This window comes from Hirundo rustica, chromosome 6 (assembly GCF_015227805.2).
Source record: "Hirundo rustica isolate bHirRus1 chromosome 6, bHirRus1.pri.v3, whole genome shotgun sequence".
Classification (NCBI taxonomy): domain Eukaryota; kingdom Metazoa; phylum Chordata; class Aves; order Passeriformes; family Hirundinidae; genus Hirundo; species Hirundo rustica.
Window position 1 is genome coordinate 55,761,793 of NC_053455.1, and position 15,816 is coordinate 55,777,608.

Sequence of the window (15,816 nt, forward strand, 5' to 3'; positions counted from 1 at the left end):
CCGGGAGTGTGTGTGAGGAGAGACCGGGCAGCCACAAGGGCCGCGGCCGGGCAGTCACAGGTTCCCGCCCGGCGGTGGGAAGCGCCGACGGAGCGGGCAGGCCGAGCCGGGCAGGGCCGAGCTGGGCAGGGCGGTCCGGACAGGGCCGAGCCGGGTAGGGCCGAGCCGGCCAGGGCCGAACCGGCCAGGGCGGTCCAGGCAGGGCGGTCGGAGCGCAGGTCCCGCCCGCCCAGCGGCGGGAAGCGGAAGCGGCGCGGCCTGGAGCGGCGGCGGAAGGCGCTCCGCCTTTCCGGAGCGCGGCGTGCTCGGAGCCATGAGCGTCCCGGCCTTCATCGACATCACCGAGGAGGATCAGGTCAGCGCCCCCGGGGAGCTGTCGCCCCCGGGCCGGAGGGGCCGGGCCGGGCCGTGTCGGGGGGCGGCAGCCGGGGCCGGACCTGCCCCGCCGTGCGCGCCGAGAGCGCTCCGCGAGCTCGTCTGGGCTGTTCCCTACAGAGATCGAGCAGACGATTAGAGAAAGTTGAACATAATGGCTGAAAGATAACCCTATATTTGCAGTTCCCTCTTCAGTGCCTCTCCGGCACTTCGTTTTCATCGCTCTTCAGCCTTGCTTTTTATTTAGGAGAAGGAAACGCGTTCATATGAGGGCATTGTGTGGGTTTTGTGGAATTCTCGGTACTGCAGGCAGGGGAAGTGGGAATTCTGTCTTTGAGCTGCTGCTCTGTTGTGCCTTTGGGTTTGGGGCCTGCTTTTTCCCAGTGTTGTTGAAGTATGTATGTGCACATACGTGTACATGTATACACAATGTGCGTACAATGTGTGCGCATACACATTGGAAATCTGCAAGAAATGCACACATAGCTACCAGCCGTCAGCCCAGTTTTCGCTTGCCTTAATGCCTAGTACAGCCCTCTCAAGTAGCTAGCATGAAACATCCTCAGTACAGCAGTTTGTCCCAGGGCATTTAGCTTTTTCTTCTGGTTCCAGAATGATTTGACACTGAACGATATGTAAATGTCGCAGCAGCCTCCTAGTCAGCAGTGCCCTCTGCCAAAAATTATATGGCCTCAGATTTTTTCTGAAGGGTTATGGTTCTGCTGGTGAAGCCCTGAATTATAATGAATAGGCCTGTTGCTAAGGGAAGGATATTTTCTTGGTGTAGGTTTAAGTCCTGACAGTTGAAGGCAGATCATGACATTATAAGGCCGAGTTGAATGGGGCTTTGGGCAGCCTGGTTTAGTGGAAAGTTCTCTGCCCATGGCAGAGGTATGGAGCAAGATGATCTTTAACGTTCCTTCCAATCCAAGCCGTTCTGTAATTAGATTAGAAACTGTTGTGAAGTGGTGAAGACAAAGTTCTGCCCTCTCTAAAGTGGCTTTGTTTGTACCTTTTTTCTTTTCTGGTGAAGAAGCAGCTTAATGGTTTTATTGTTTAAAGTTTGCAGAGGGTAAAAGAGTAAAAATTCATAAGAAAGTGTCTTTGTCACAAAAACTTACTAGGCCTGCAATGCAGTACCCAGTTGTAAGTGACACAGTGACACTGTGAGAAAGCCCAACAAATCTGTGATGCGTTCAGTCACTGGCAAAACAGCAGGTGCGGCATCTGGCAGAACAAAAATCTAAGAAATTTAATTACTTTGACTTTGTTATTCACAAAACAACTGTTTTGTTTTGTTTAGTATGCATTTTCTTTTTCTTTTTTAAGGCTGCAGAACTGCGAGCTTACCTGAAATCCAAAGGAGCAGAAATCTCTGAAGAAAACGCTGAAGGTGGACTTCATGTGGACCTGGCACAGATTATCGAAGTGTGTGATGTGTGCCTGAAAGAGGATGACAAAGGTTTGCATCTCTAAGTCTTGTTGGTTTTGCTAAATTTATTGCTATTGGTGATTTCAAACAGTAGCAGTTGGCAGGATTTAGAAATCTGGAGCATTAAAAGCTATGCATCTTCATGAAACTGGAAGTGCATATTTCCATCATTGCCATGGAATATTTGCATGTACTCTGCTCCTTCTTTCTCCAAACATGCAGCACTGTTTGAAGAAGTTGGAAGCTGAGCTAGACTCTGCTTGTAGTGTGGGCGTAGAGACTTGTATGTAAAATAGAGTTTTTGATGCTCAGGTGTCATTTTGGGGGAATAGATAATATTTTCCATATGTAATGAATTTTGTTCCTTGCCTTTGCTTGAACTTACAATTGGGCAGACTGAAAGAAAACACAAAACAGGTGTGGTTCTGTTTGGAAAGGATGGAACACCATGTTTGAAACGGGAGCTGGGGAGGGTTTATAATAGGCCTCATTGTTCTTGAGGGCATTTTCCCTGTGGTCTGGGTATCCCTCATGCTCTTGGTGAAATGTTTTACTGTGCTCGAGTGGTAGGTGTTACTGTTCCCACTATAGAACCATGGGGAGTTCCCTGGATGTGCAGGAGGAGGGCACTGTGTGGAACCTAGAGTTCCTCTGATTTCTCCTTTGTGCAAAGAGACAATTCAGAGCAAGTGTAATATCAAATACCACGTTCTGTGTTGACCTTAGAGTGGTAATTTTTGTCTTCCATGGAGGTGTGTTGGTGTAAGCCCACCTGAGCCAAGACTCTGGTACATTCTGATGAATATCTAGGTTGGTATCTTTGCATTTTCTTTCTTTTACAATTCTTGCTCATGCAAAGTGGTAATTCACATCAAAAGTATGAACTATTATTATCAGAAGTATATCCAGCACAAAGTACCTGCTGATTGCTGCTTGCAGTTTCAAACAGCTGCATGTTTTGATTTATGCAGATGTGGAGAGCGTGATGAACAGCGTTGTCTCTCTGCTTCTTATCCTGGAACCTGACAAACAAGAAGCACTGATTGAAAACCTGTGTGAGAAGTTAGTAAAATTTCGGGAAGGAGAGCGCCCATCTCTTAGACTGCAGCTGTAAGTATTGCACGGGGCAAATGGTGGACTTGGCAAAGTAATAGTGCCTCTGAAGGGGAAGGATTATCTTGTATGTCTTTAAATCAAAGTGTGGGGTGTTGCAGGAAGCACTTGTTTTTATCTTCTTTTCACTGTCATAAAATAGAAACACCAATTTTTTTTTTTTTCCCCTCGGGTATTACAAGATAAAATTAGTATGCATAGTTTTCAGCTTTGCTGAAAATTATTACAAAACTGGAAGCTGTTACCATTCATGGATGTAAGGCACTGCCAGATGCTTTGTACTAGCGTGTGTCTTAACACTGACATGCACTCCGGTAATGTTTTTTGAAACCTCTGTAACTCCACTGTGGGTTGTTTGCGGTTTAGCCTGAGCAATCTCTTCCATGGCATGGACAAGAACACTCCTGTGAGGTACACAGTGTACTGCAGCCTTCTGAAAGTGGCCTCGTCCTGTGGTGCCATCCAGTACATTCCAACTGAACTGGATCAGGTAATTAAGTCACCTTTCAAGCTGTGGCCTTTGTATGAGCCATGTTGCATCTAAATGTCACTCACAGCTGATACTGACCATCTCTTACAAATTGTCAGAGCCTAGAGAAATTGCCATGAAGATGATTAGAGAGATACAACATTTCTCCTGTGAGGGGAGGCTGAGAGCATTGGGATTATTCAGCCTGGAGAAATAAAGGCTCCAGGATACCCTTCTTGCAGCACTTTAAAGGGAGCTCATTAAAGAGGGAGAGGGGCTTTTGACATGGGCAACTAGTGATAGGACAAGGGGCAATGGGAGCATGAGAGTCAGAAGACCTAAAAGAGAAATCTCTGTGCGAGATGCTTTTAATCCTTTTATGCTTGGGAGAAAAGGAGAAGTATTTCTAGTGCTATTGTAATATTTTCTTGAATGCTTATTTTTCATTGGTATTCTACCTAGGTCCGAAAATGGATTTCTGACTGGAATCTGGCCACGGAGAAAAAGCACACTCTCCTGAGACTGCTTTATGATGTCCTAGTAGACTGCAAGAAAAGGTATAAAAACCAAGTCATACATACTAGATAACTCTGTATTTTGATGTACTGTAGGTGATCTGTAGGGAAAGTATTTCTCACAGGACTTGTAAAATTAATCTGTACCAATAATTCAACCCAAATACACTTCTGGGTTTTTTTTAAATATTTTTAAGCAGTCTTGTATTAAACTAGTGTTCCCAATGATGTTAAAGTTAGTAGTGAATTAACTGCAAACCAAAGACTCCCAAAATAACACTATTCCTTTCTATAAATAATCATCTTAGTACATTGTAGCATTACTCCAAGTTTATTGTTTAATTGCGCTTTTGACATTATAGTGCATGGTAGTGCTGTCTCTTCCTTAATGATGTGGGAAGGCTTATCAATCGTGGCTAACAGAATCAGTCTTTTTATGTAAACATTACCTTCAGGACAGAGCTTTCCACTAGTCATGGAAATTAATGTCCACAGACTACCTGCTTGGCCATTTTGAATTATTATCCTGGATTGTAAGAAGCATCTTTGATCTAACAAACTTGGCAAACCACTGTCTTCTGGCATGCAGAGTAATCCAGTGTGTATGGTGCCTGTAAATTAATGCAGGTCTGAACTGAGAGCTGTCATCAGTTTATCTTACAGAAATGATACAGTGGATTGACTGCCCTGGCCAGGGCTGCAGAGATGGGCTGCTGTCCAGTGGCTCAGGGTGTAGTTCCACAACAGCTCAAACCTGTTTAACCTGTCTCTGCACTTTGGGATGGGAATCGGGAGGCTGCCCTTCCACTCTGTTTTCTGAGTTACTTTTTCAAAGTTTCTTTGATTTTCATAGTGAGGCAGCATCAGGCCCCCTCCACTGCTGACTCACAGTGGTACCAGAACCACACTTGCATTTTCAGCATTTGCATAACCTTGCAGTGCTGCAAAAGGAAGTTGTGTCCTGTACCCTCCGTTCCAGCTGCCAGTACCTGTGTGTGTTTGTGCTGCTGTGGGCATTTGTGTGACTGCGCAGGGGTCGGACTGCAGATGTGACCTTGCTGGGGGTTTAAAAAGGCAAGTGGGAATCTCTCACAGGTGGAGAAGAGTTCCTTCTGTCAGGACAGTTGGCTTATTCTGCCCTGCTGGAATTGTAGGCTGGAAATGCTGTATCAGCATAGCAGGATCGTTTTTAACTAACCTCAATTTGGGGATGACTAATCGTCATGGAGTAGTTACTCTGTGAGTTACATTACTGGGAATTCCTGTTTGTAACACTCAAATGCTTTTGCATCGATAGTTCTGTAGGACAGATTTCAGATGGTCAAAATAAATTCAGAAATGTTAGTCACAGATCTTTCCCATGGCTTAGTGCTTACCTTGTTTCAGAAATACTACACTGATGACATTCCTGCTCTTCCTCACTTCCCATCCTGTTGATTTATTTAACTAGTTTCATTCCCAAACTTAATAGCCAGCTATTTTTAGCTAGTCTTGCTATCAAATCAGTGGGTTAAACTTCTAGTTTTTGTTTCCACTGCTACCAGTAACCTTGCTACTAAATGGTTTTTGCTTGCTAACCTTAGGTGATTTTTTAAGATAGCCAATAAAACCTTCCACAAACCCTGTAAGAGATGACTCCTGCACTCGGTGTCCTTACCATGGGTTACAGCAAGCTGTGCACTGAGCAGAGCAGTGTTTCAGAGCGCTTGCACTTCTCTCCAGAAAAGAAAACAAGAAGTGACCCTGGCACCTTTGACCTGGTTGTCTCCTGGATCAGTGGGCAGTGTTTGCAATAGTATGGGAAACTCACAGCAGCATTCCAGCTATAGCACGCAGGAATGTTGCTCTATCTAGCAGTATGGGAAGATAAGTGGGAATTGAAAAGTACGGGGTGAAAATCATACCTCAGTTACCGTTGATTTATAATCAAGGGAAAAGAACTAGATTGGTTAAGACAATTGAATTCTTTCATTTGCTTGAATTATGTTGTAACTTTGGTCAGTGTGGCAGAAGAGATGGTTTTCCCTAGCTAATAGACTTCTCCCAGTGGATCAATTGGTAGTTAATAGATTGGTAGCTCCTAAAAAGTAGGTGTGCAGAGGTTGTGTGGTGCCCCTTTTCCTGCGGTGAGAAGTGAAACTTTGTTTCATCAAACCTTTTCCAGACACCTTGATGCAGTTTAAAGCTGGTCTCTGCTGGTAGGATTCAGCAGCTTTGGCCCTGCCCAAGTTAAATTCAAACAGGTCTGGCAAGTCTGGCCATTAAAACTTATAGCAAAAAGCTCAGCATGTCAGGCACCTGCAGAGTAATTGTTTCATTTAATTTTTGTTCAGTTTAATATGTAATGTAGAGAGGGACTTGATTCCAGCATCTCAGCCTCTGAATGCTCTGCTGTGGTTTTTTTGTTCCTGTTGTCTACCAAAAGTCTTGAGCTCTCACTGGCTTTTTGTCAAGTTATGCATCTAGACTGGCAAGTGGAGCCAAGAGTACTTGCTCAGGTTGTTTTGCTAGAAAAAATGTTCACATCTGCACCTTAGGTGAGACACATTTAACAAGCAGCTGTGGTAAAACAGTGATCTGTATTAGTGCTTGAAACAGCCTTATTTACAGTAGTAATCTGACACTGAATAGAATATAAAACTAAAGGCCTGTCATATTTGCCAAGGTTCACAAGAATTTAGCACACACAGTTTGGGAGTAATTGTCTTGTAGCATTCTGTTGTTTCCTAGAAATACAAGTGAAATAAACTTAAAAATAATAATAGAAAAAAAAGGCAGGGAACTGAAAATTCTGTTGGAAATTAGTGAAGTGATAGTTTTCAATTTTTGTTGCTAAGGGAAAGATTAGGAGAGGAAAAGTGCCAGAAAATTGTAACACAGCTCTGAAGTGCACAAGAACAACTTCTGAAAAGCTGTTATTAAATAAGGAATTGTGTATTCATAGGTTGAATAGCACATGAGCTGAGCCTCTTTGATTGACTGTATATTGCCATTCCTGTATTAAACTGGTCCTTTGTGTCCTAGAACATCTAGTTTTGGTAAGATTTCACCAGTAGTAAAATCATAGTCAGTTACAGACTGATTTACATGCAAATGCTTCTCTCATATATAAAACTGCCTAAATTATTTTTTTTTCACTGATACAGAACTGTCAGTTCATCTATGTTAATTTTGGTTACCAGGGCAAAACATAAGCTGACCTCTTTAATGCTGGAGTTTTAAAACAAGTGTTTCATTAAAGCTTATATCCCTGAACATGTTTCTGGAGTGCTGGGATCTATAGAAAATGCCTCTGCCTGGCAACAAATGTACAAGGTTATATATATGATATTGGGTGTTGCCCATGATATCTTAATATTTGTGCTGCTCATCTCTCAGATCGGGTAAGTTCTCTGAGAACAAACTTCACCCTACAGAGTGGCTGTCAAACAGGTGTATGGTGACATTTCAAATAAATACCCATATAAAGACAGGGTTATTGTACTACAAAAACCATTCAGACCTTTGCTGCTGTATGGGCTAAACCTCTGTCAAGCACAGAACATACTGGGCATGCTGTGTTGGTTTGTTCTTCCCTGTGCAGTTTATGCCATTGGCCTAAGTCATTAATGCAAATGAAAACTTTATTCTTGCCTTGTTTTGTTTTAAGGAAAGTTGCGTGTGCTTTTAGACCACGTGGGATAATTTGTTATAAGTTTTGCAACAAGCATCAGCGGTTGCTGGCCTTGGTGGTAAAACTGTTAAGTGAAAATAAATCAAAATCTGTTAAAATGACACAGTAACGATCTCCAAACGGGTTTGCAGTAGTATTGGATGTTGTTTACAAGATAATCTGGTAGACAAGGCTGTAGGCTTGCTCAGCTTTCTGAGAAGGAGTTGTTTGTCTAAAAGCTGTCTGTCAGAGCAGTGCTGGAAGCCGTTTGCTTCACAGCAGCCTCAGCCAGTCTCATTGCTGGCTGCGTAATTTCATCAACAAAATGAGCAGCTTTCACTTGGATACTTGAAGAGGGGATCTGTGAAAGAAGAGAGCAGCTTTTATACAGTCATTTTCCTGACCATAAATATTCTTTAAGAGATGCCATTTTACATTTGAAATAAACTTTGCAGCGCTACTTATTGCACAATGATTAAATCCAGATGTGCATAAGAGGAGCATTCTGGTGAACCATATAAAGCTGTTCCTAGCTCAGAAAGCTTTTTCCATAACCAGCAGGTAATTTATCAGTTTAAGAGAATGAAATGAAGGGTGAAGATAAACATTTTGTAGAACAAGAATTGAAAGAATACATCCAGTTCATTTGTTCTCTCCACTAGAATTAAAATGGATCACCTACATCTTTTTCAAGTGTAATTTAATTTGACCTATAACATCATAATGGAATTATTTAAATATTTGAGTGTCTCGTTTGAACTATTTTTTTCAGCAATCCTGAGGTAACTGTATTTTTTTCTATAGTGACACAGCAGCAAAAGTAATGGTGGAGCTGTTGGGAAGTTACACAGAGGACAATGCTTCCCAGGCTAGAGTTGATGCTCACAGGTAATACTGACTTCCCAGTTTCCTTAAAAGTAACTTTTCCTCAATTACCAAATTAGTTTGATGCCCTTACTGTTAAGAGTATTGAATGGCCTGGCAGGCCAAGGGCCCTGCCATGGCCTCTTCTGTAGCCTTGCTGACTCAATCTGCAGAGGTTGTAGCAGCCAGGTTTATTCCAGTGTGCAAGTGCACAGGAGTGTTTCTGCTCACTGGTGAGAGAGATCAGCCCTGGGTCTGTACTGGAATCCTTTATTTCAGATTGTTTTACTTTTTGCCTGTTTTATTTTCTAACCGTGAGCATTCTTTTCAAACAGCGCTTTCTCTTGAAAAAACATTGTTGCTCTCTTCTCTGTGTGCAAGTACAAAGGATGTAAACTGCACAGAAATAAGCTTACCTGTTGAACAAGCTGGGACTAAATTGATTCATAACAGTGCATTTTCCCCACTGGCCAAAATGAGTAAATGTCTGTGTTTTGATGTTCTAACTAACATGATTTTTCTTAGGAATTAGTTCTTTAAGTTCTGCCAGATGTGCACTGCGAGTAGTTCTCAAGGGAGTTGTTTGTACTTAACCGTGGAGGAAATCAGGATTACTCCTTTGGAAAATTAGTGTCTGTGCATAAGTGGGAACTTCCCTGACTACCCTACAGCAACCTGCAGTGAGTTCCCTCTGGGAGAACTCGTGTGTCCAGGGCTGTGTCCATGCAGAGCTTGGCTTCTCCTGGTGTCCTTGTGTGGCAGAGCAAGCCAAGGCTTCTCATGTGCTGTTGAGAAAAGCTTTCATCTGGAGTTCCTGTTTCTAGTCTGGAGCTGCAACTGATAGTTCCTGGGCCTTGCACTGTTTGGTGTTGGGGTTTTCTCTGTTTTGTGTCACATATTCAAGTATAATTAAATCTCCCAAAACAATTCTATGAAATTTAGGAGCACAGTGAAAATACCTCTAGGAACACAGGCTGTGCTGGAAATAATGCATAGATGGAAACTGTAGTGTGAACTATGGTTTGACCACCTGGCACATTTAATTTGGGATACCGAACAAATTACTTAATGCTTCCTGTTCCTTGGTTTTTCCATCTGTAAAATGAAGTTTAACCTTGGAATGTGACATAGAAAGCAAAGAACAACAAATTGAGTTGCTCTTAGTCATAAAGATGTGTATTGCTTTCAAAGTAAGTGTTTTCCTTTTCTCATCAGATGTATTGTACGAGCATTGAAAGATCCAAATACCTTTCTCTTTGATCATCTTCTTGCCTTAAAACCAGTCAAATTTTTGGAAGGAGAACTTATTCATGATGTAAGTAACTTTGTTTTTAGTAAGGTGGTTTGATAGCAGTAGACTGCTTTGTTTGAATCTGTCTTTTGAAATCCATTAGGATAGTTATCTGTGTCACTAATCCTGAGCTGCAGAGTGCTATTTCTTTTACAGTCTTTAAAATAAAAGTTGCACGTGAAATGTTTCCCTTTCAGAGTTTCAGAAACTCAGTTACAAGTCCTGCCCTCACACGAGTTCTGTAGCAAATCTTAAATCTGGGGAAAGGAAGTAAGCTCAGCCCAGACCGCCCACATCTATTGACAGAAGACAGAATTTCAGCTCTTAACAGCTTATTTTTCTGTTCAATACTCATAGTTTCTATCTATATCTGTCCAGCCTGCAAAGGGGGAAACCAAGATAATATTTAAACTGTTCTCGTGTTTGTTTTTTATCTTCTAGCTTTTGACAATTTTTGTAAGTGCTAAACTAGCATCCTATGTCAAGTTTTATCAGAACAACAAAGACTTCATTGACTCCCTGGGTAAGTTTTCAGATCATTACATTTCTGACTATTTACGTGGTTTAAGGTATGGAATCCAATTCATGGATTCAGTTTGAATCCATGGATTGAAGCAAGGAATTTTCATAACAGATTAGAGTTTGTACATGATAACCTCTTGTAGATTATGAGTGGGCCATCTAACTGTGGTTTGTTCTTTGAGAACAAGCTGGTTTATGGGCTTTGGAAGAGAACTGTGGTTTTACTCACTGGGTTTTTTTTCTCTTTGAACCCCCCTCCTGAAAGGTTTTAACACATTCATACTCTAGGCTAGGCCAGAGATCCACAACTGCATTGAGGAAACTGCCAGCTTGTATAAATCTCCTATTTTTTTAAATGATGAATAACTTTGTAACAGCAAATACTTCTGAGCAGTAAGATAAAGCATGCAAATTGTGTGTGTGTGAGTGTGTGTCTGTGTGTGCTGATGCATTAGACCCAGCAAGCCACAGTCTGTCCCAGTTAATTTGTTTCATCACATGAAGCAATGTGATGGAATGTTAATGTCAGCACCCTCTTTATTTACACACTGTGGAAAAAAGGAGTAGTAATTAACACTTTGACACTCCCCCGTTGATGTGTAATTGACTGTTTCAAAGGAGCACTGGTTCATAAGCTATTGCATGCATTAAAATTACGTTTTTTATATTCAGGCTTTTTAGGACAGGGGTCAGTGACAATGCAGAAATTGCTCAATGATGCAGATTTTTTTATTACTGCATTAAGGTTTTGACATATTGGTAATGAATAAATGTTTCCATAAAAATACAATATTTTTTTTATAACTTTGATTTTCAAATGACACTTAAACACTGCCTTGGATGCATTTGAGGAAAGCCATACTTTTTGTAAAACAGTTCAGTGCAGCTTTTTAACACATGCATTATTTTGTTTAATGGAGTGTGATACAATTCTTAGAATAATTGCCCTCAGAGCTTTAAAATGGTGGTACTTCAGGTACTGAAATGGTGGAAATACCAATGGGATTTTTTGGTGGGTAAAATTAGCAGCAGGTTTTTGGTAGCTTGTAAATGTGTGTATAGGATAAGTGTATTTTTAGTCAGGTATATCTGAACATTAGTTATGCAGACATCTTAGGCTTTTCTTTCTTAGGGGAAAGTGGGTTTGGGGCTTATCTTTTAGGTACTTGTCCGCAGAAGTATTTGCTGAAATTGCTGTTACAGCAACATTTGAATAAATTTTTAGAAGATCAATTACACATTTATGTAGCATTAATTGTATTATACTCAGTTGTGGTTTCTTTTGCCTTGCCTCCCTGTGTCTGTGCTTCCCTCCATGAATTAATTCAGTGTGTGAACTTTGAACATATCTAAGATTGACATAATCTTAGTAAAGTCCTTAAATGCCTGTGCAACTGGAAAGACAGTCTTAACTTGCACTTACGTTGATTTCTCTGTGGTGTGCTCAGAAACTCTGTGTCTTTGAGCAATGGACAAGCAGAGATTGGGAGGCAGCACAGATGGAAATGCTGGGAGCTGATGGCTCAGCCATGGCTTTGAAAAACAAGGGCGGTTTGGTCGAGACAAGAATGCAGTTATTAGATGGGGCATTCAAAAATGATCTGTTCCCAAAAGCAATGAGATTTTTAACCATGCTTTAGAGATTTTTTTTTTTTAATAACATGCCAAAATACCTTTGTTTTAAAAGGCTGTTTAGAATAGGATTCTAGTGGCAGTAAAGCATGGGCTATAGTTGTAACCTTTCTAACCTTTCCACTTAGAACTGGCCCAGGAAGGCTCGTACAGGCAGCATTGCTTTGTTACAATTTGTTGTTTTATTAATGCTGACAACTTAGGCCAGCAGTAGCATTATCTGTGTCAACTGCATCGCCCTAACATGGCCACAGTTAATCTGGTATTATCAGCATTCTTCGCAAAGTTAATCAGCATCTCATTTGCATTTGTTAATTAGGGTTAATGTGTGCTAATTGATTTTTTGATGCTTGTAGAGTTCCATTAAACCCAGTTAGGTATAGTTGCTGGTGCTCCTCGTTCGTATGAATTATGGTGATCGCGTTTTTGTTGAATCGGTGCCAAATAGGGAACGTGCATCATAATTACAGCTAATTAACACAACATGATGTCCTGCACTAATGTGCTTCCCTGCTAGTGCATGGGTGTTATAAATTCCAAACTTACATATTTACTGAAGCTATGGGAATGTTTATAATGTCATTCTAGAATGAAAAGATTGATACTCATTTTAGAAACTTCCATGGGATCTTAGTTGGTACCTCATGGACTTTGGGATTAAGAAATACCTTGTTTCATCTCAGTGACTTAACTTGGTTGACCTAGATGTTTTTCCAGGAAAATGGTCTCTGATTTAGACCTGCAAGGCCTTGGTTCAGTTCCTTGTGTTGGCGTTTATGCAATCTTGTAAAAGATGCAACCTGACCTCAGTATCCATTCTTTTAGATGGATCTTATCCATGGTTTTGAACGGCACTTTTCTGAGCCACACTGGATGCTTACATGGGCCTCACGATGCCTTTTTTGCTGTGGACAAACAAATTCAGAGGCAAAATGCTTTCTTCTGGCTCCACAATGTTATGTTCTGGAGCCATCACTGTGAGAGGTTTATTTTCCAGAAGCTACAGGAGAATGAATGGTGAGGCTGTGTGAAGATTTTTGACATAACCAGCCATGGATTTTCCATTTTGTTGCATTGGTGTTCTTCCAGGTGATGCAACTGAAAATTTTGCTTGCACCCTCACCACCTCACATTCCATTTAGGTGATGTTTTTACTGCTCAAAAAATAAACTTTTGTAGATAATACATTTTTGCTAAAAAACAGCTGAGTTTTGATGAATTCACAATGTAACTTGCTATTTTTAGCAAAAGACAAGGCAGATGCAGGATTTAGTATTTTACCTCAAAAAAACTGTTGATAAGGAGAAGTAGACTATATTTCAATGTGAAATAAATTTTAAATGATTGGAAGCATAAATAGTAAAAATAACATGAAAAGCAAATTATTTGTATGAATTATAATTAAATCCCTAGTTAAACTATCAACACTCTTTCTCAGGCTTGTTGCACGAACACAATATGGCCAAGATGAGGCTCCTTACCTTCATGGGAATGGCTGTAGAGAACAAAGAAATCTCATTTGACACAATGCAGCAGGAACTCCAGATCGGGGCTGATGATGTAGAAGCATTTGTCATTGATGGTAAGAACTGGTTCTGCACACAGCACTCATGAACAAGACCTTTATAGTCTTCTAAGCTTATGCTGAATGTTAAGAACAGTATTAATTTTAATTCCTGTGCTTTTTACAAGGTAAAGCTGCACAACTTCATGTTTAAAGACAGGCCCAACTGTTGTGTTTTAACCAGTGTTTTTCTTCTCAGTGACAGGAACTGTATCTCATGTAATTCTTTACAGAACTAATAAATTGTTTGTAGGTTTAATTTGTCATCTGGTTTTGTTTGCTGTCATTAAAACAGGATGTATTTGTAGGGGAGAGAAGTTCATAAAATCTGTACAGGATATTGCTTTAATAGATTGGCACCAAACAATAGGATTCGTGCATGACCTTCGTTCTGTTACATCATCTTGCTTTTCTGCCTACTAGGCCATTAAAACCAACAGCAAAACAGATTAAGTGAATTGCTGTGTTCTTGTGATTGTATTGATCTCATTTTGAACCATTTTTGTGCAGTTTAATACCTTTGCACTATCATGAAAATGTTGCTCCAAACAGTGTTGTTTTTTTGCAGCTGTAAAGACAAAGATGGTGTACTGCAAAATAGATCAGACACAGAGGAAAGTCGTCGTCAGGTAAGACAGTTCCTCATGGCATTTTGCAGAACTTTGTGTGTTCTAATTATTTCACTTACATTTGTAGAATATTCTAAGTAGAAGCAGGGTAGTTAAATAGTTGCTATTTATCATAATTTTATTAAAGCTCACACTGAATGTGATTAGCTTATTTAATGAAAGAGTCTTACTTTCCAGGACATTTCATTTAATGACCTACTAGTGACAAGAATACTAATGACTGTTGTTGCATTATATATTTGGAAAGGCTACAGAATTCTCTTAACTGAAGTGCAGTGCTTTCTAAAGAGAGAAAACCAGAATTTTCCTATTTGCTCAGGAGAGTAAAGTAATGCTACAGTGGAATGATTAAGTGAGTGTGACATCTCTAGTAATCTTCTCCCAATTTTGTTTTACTTCTCCAGTCACAGCACACATCGGACCTTTGGAAAGCAGCAGTGGCAGCAATTGTATGACACTCTAAACACCTGGAAACAAAATTTGAATCAAGTGAAAAACAGTCTCCTCAGTCTCTCAGACACCTAAGATTTTTTTTTTTTTTTGACCTAGTAATATTGCTATAGATGAATTTTATTCAAAACTTTGACAATTTGTGAATGTTTCCAAAAAATGTATGCAATTGGTTTAAAGAAGCTAAATATTCTAAATTGACACACACACACACACAAAAAAAAAAAAAAAAAAAAAGGAAAAAATGGCAATAAAACTAACATGGGAAAATGTCTTCTGTTGCTTTTTTTTTTACATAATCAGTGACAAGAAACTGGCAATACTGGCTATGCTTCCTTTGTTCATTTTACAGGATGAGGACCTTTCTTTGCACGAGGTGTGGGGAGGAAGGGAGGAAGGTCAGAAAAATGGTGGTCCAAGTATTTTTCAGAGTAAGAGAAAATTTCACTTAGACCCAAGGGAGGAGAAAGGTGACCCAATAGAAGTGAAACTTCACGAAGTCAGATCTGCTGCCTTACCTCTGTAGTCATACCTGATCCTTCAGTGTTTTTCGAAAGAGACCTCACTGTTACAGAAACTACAACAGATATATTTAAATAATTTGGCAGTCAAGGTAATCAGAAGATTTTTCCCTTCTTCTGCCACTTAGAACTGCTGGAAGTAGCTGTAAATGTTTGCAGAACCCATTGTATTCTGAAACAGTTGGAGGTGATTTTTCCTGAAAGCTGAGTGAGCAGTCTGTCAGAGAAAATGAATTGAACTATTTCAGCCAAATCTTCAGAGGAGCAGGAGAAGAGTGCAGTTTAGTAATTACTTAATTGTACTAAACATATATAAAAACATTAATTTACGAACTTTTTAACTTTGGACAAAGCCAGTAAGAACTTGAATCTGATGGCAGAACCAGAACTAACATTAGGAATAGGAATTGTATACATTTTTGAACATAAGAACTGTTAACATGCTACATTAAACAGGAAACTACACATATATATACACCAGATTCTGTAGGAATACCTCTACAAATCTGGGTGACGTAAGTGATGTGTCTACTCCTAAAAGAATGCTTATCTCCTGACACTCATCTTCACTGGCCTTCTTCATATTTTCTTTTTTTTGCTGAATGAAGTCTGTCCAAATTCAGTAGTTTCTTGATTCCTCCTATTTGGTTTTGTATAATGGAGTTCCGAAGAGAGCAGCTGTCCTCACCTTTGAGTGCTTTTTCACTTCTTGCTGGAGTGACAGTCATGTGAGAGGACTTCTGCTTGTTCTCTAAAGCAGCAATTCCTTCTTTAACCTGACAGATTA

General features: G+C 40.3%; 2 protein-coding genes across 2 annotated transcripts in view; one reads left to right on the plus strand and one right to left on the minus strand.

The window, feature by feature from the left end:
- Positions 1–237: 237 nt before the first annotated feature.
- On the plus strand, positions 238–14,714 carry EIF3M (eukaryotic translation initiation factor 3 subunit M). Its single transcript, XM_040066864.2, has 11 exons — positions 238–355; positions 1,705–1,837; positions 2,779–2,917; positions 3,287–3,410; positions 3,852–3,946; positions 8,361–8,444; positions 9,636–9,735; positions 10,153–10,234; positions 13,304–13,447; positions 13,998–14,058; positions 14,463–14,714. Exons 1-11 carry the CDS (start codon positions 314–316, stop codon positions 14,581–14,583), a joined length of 1,125 nt encoding a protein of 374 aa, XP_039922798.1. The 5' UTR covers positions 238–313; the 3' UTR covers positions 14,584–14,714.
- A 45-nt stretch (positions 14,715–14,759) lies between these two features.
- The window catches only part of CCDC73 (coiled-coil domain containing 73), a 55,190-nt gene continuing 54,133 nt past the window's right edge, over positions 14,760–15,816 (minus strand). Inside the window, exon 19 of the mRNA XM_040066863.2 lies at positions 14,760–15,805. Coding sequence (XP_039922797.1) covers positions 15,596–15,805 — 210 coding nt within the window. The 3' untranslated portion in view covers positions 14,760–15,595. The remainder of the gene's footprint in view (positions 15,806–15,816) is intronic.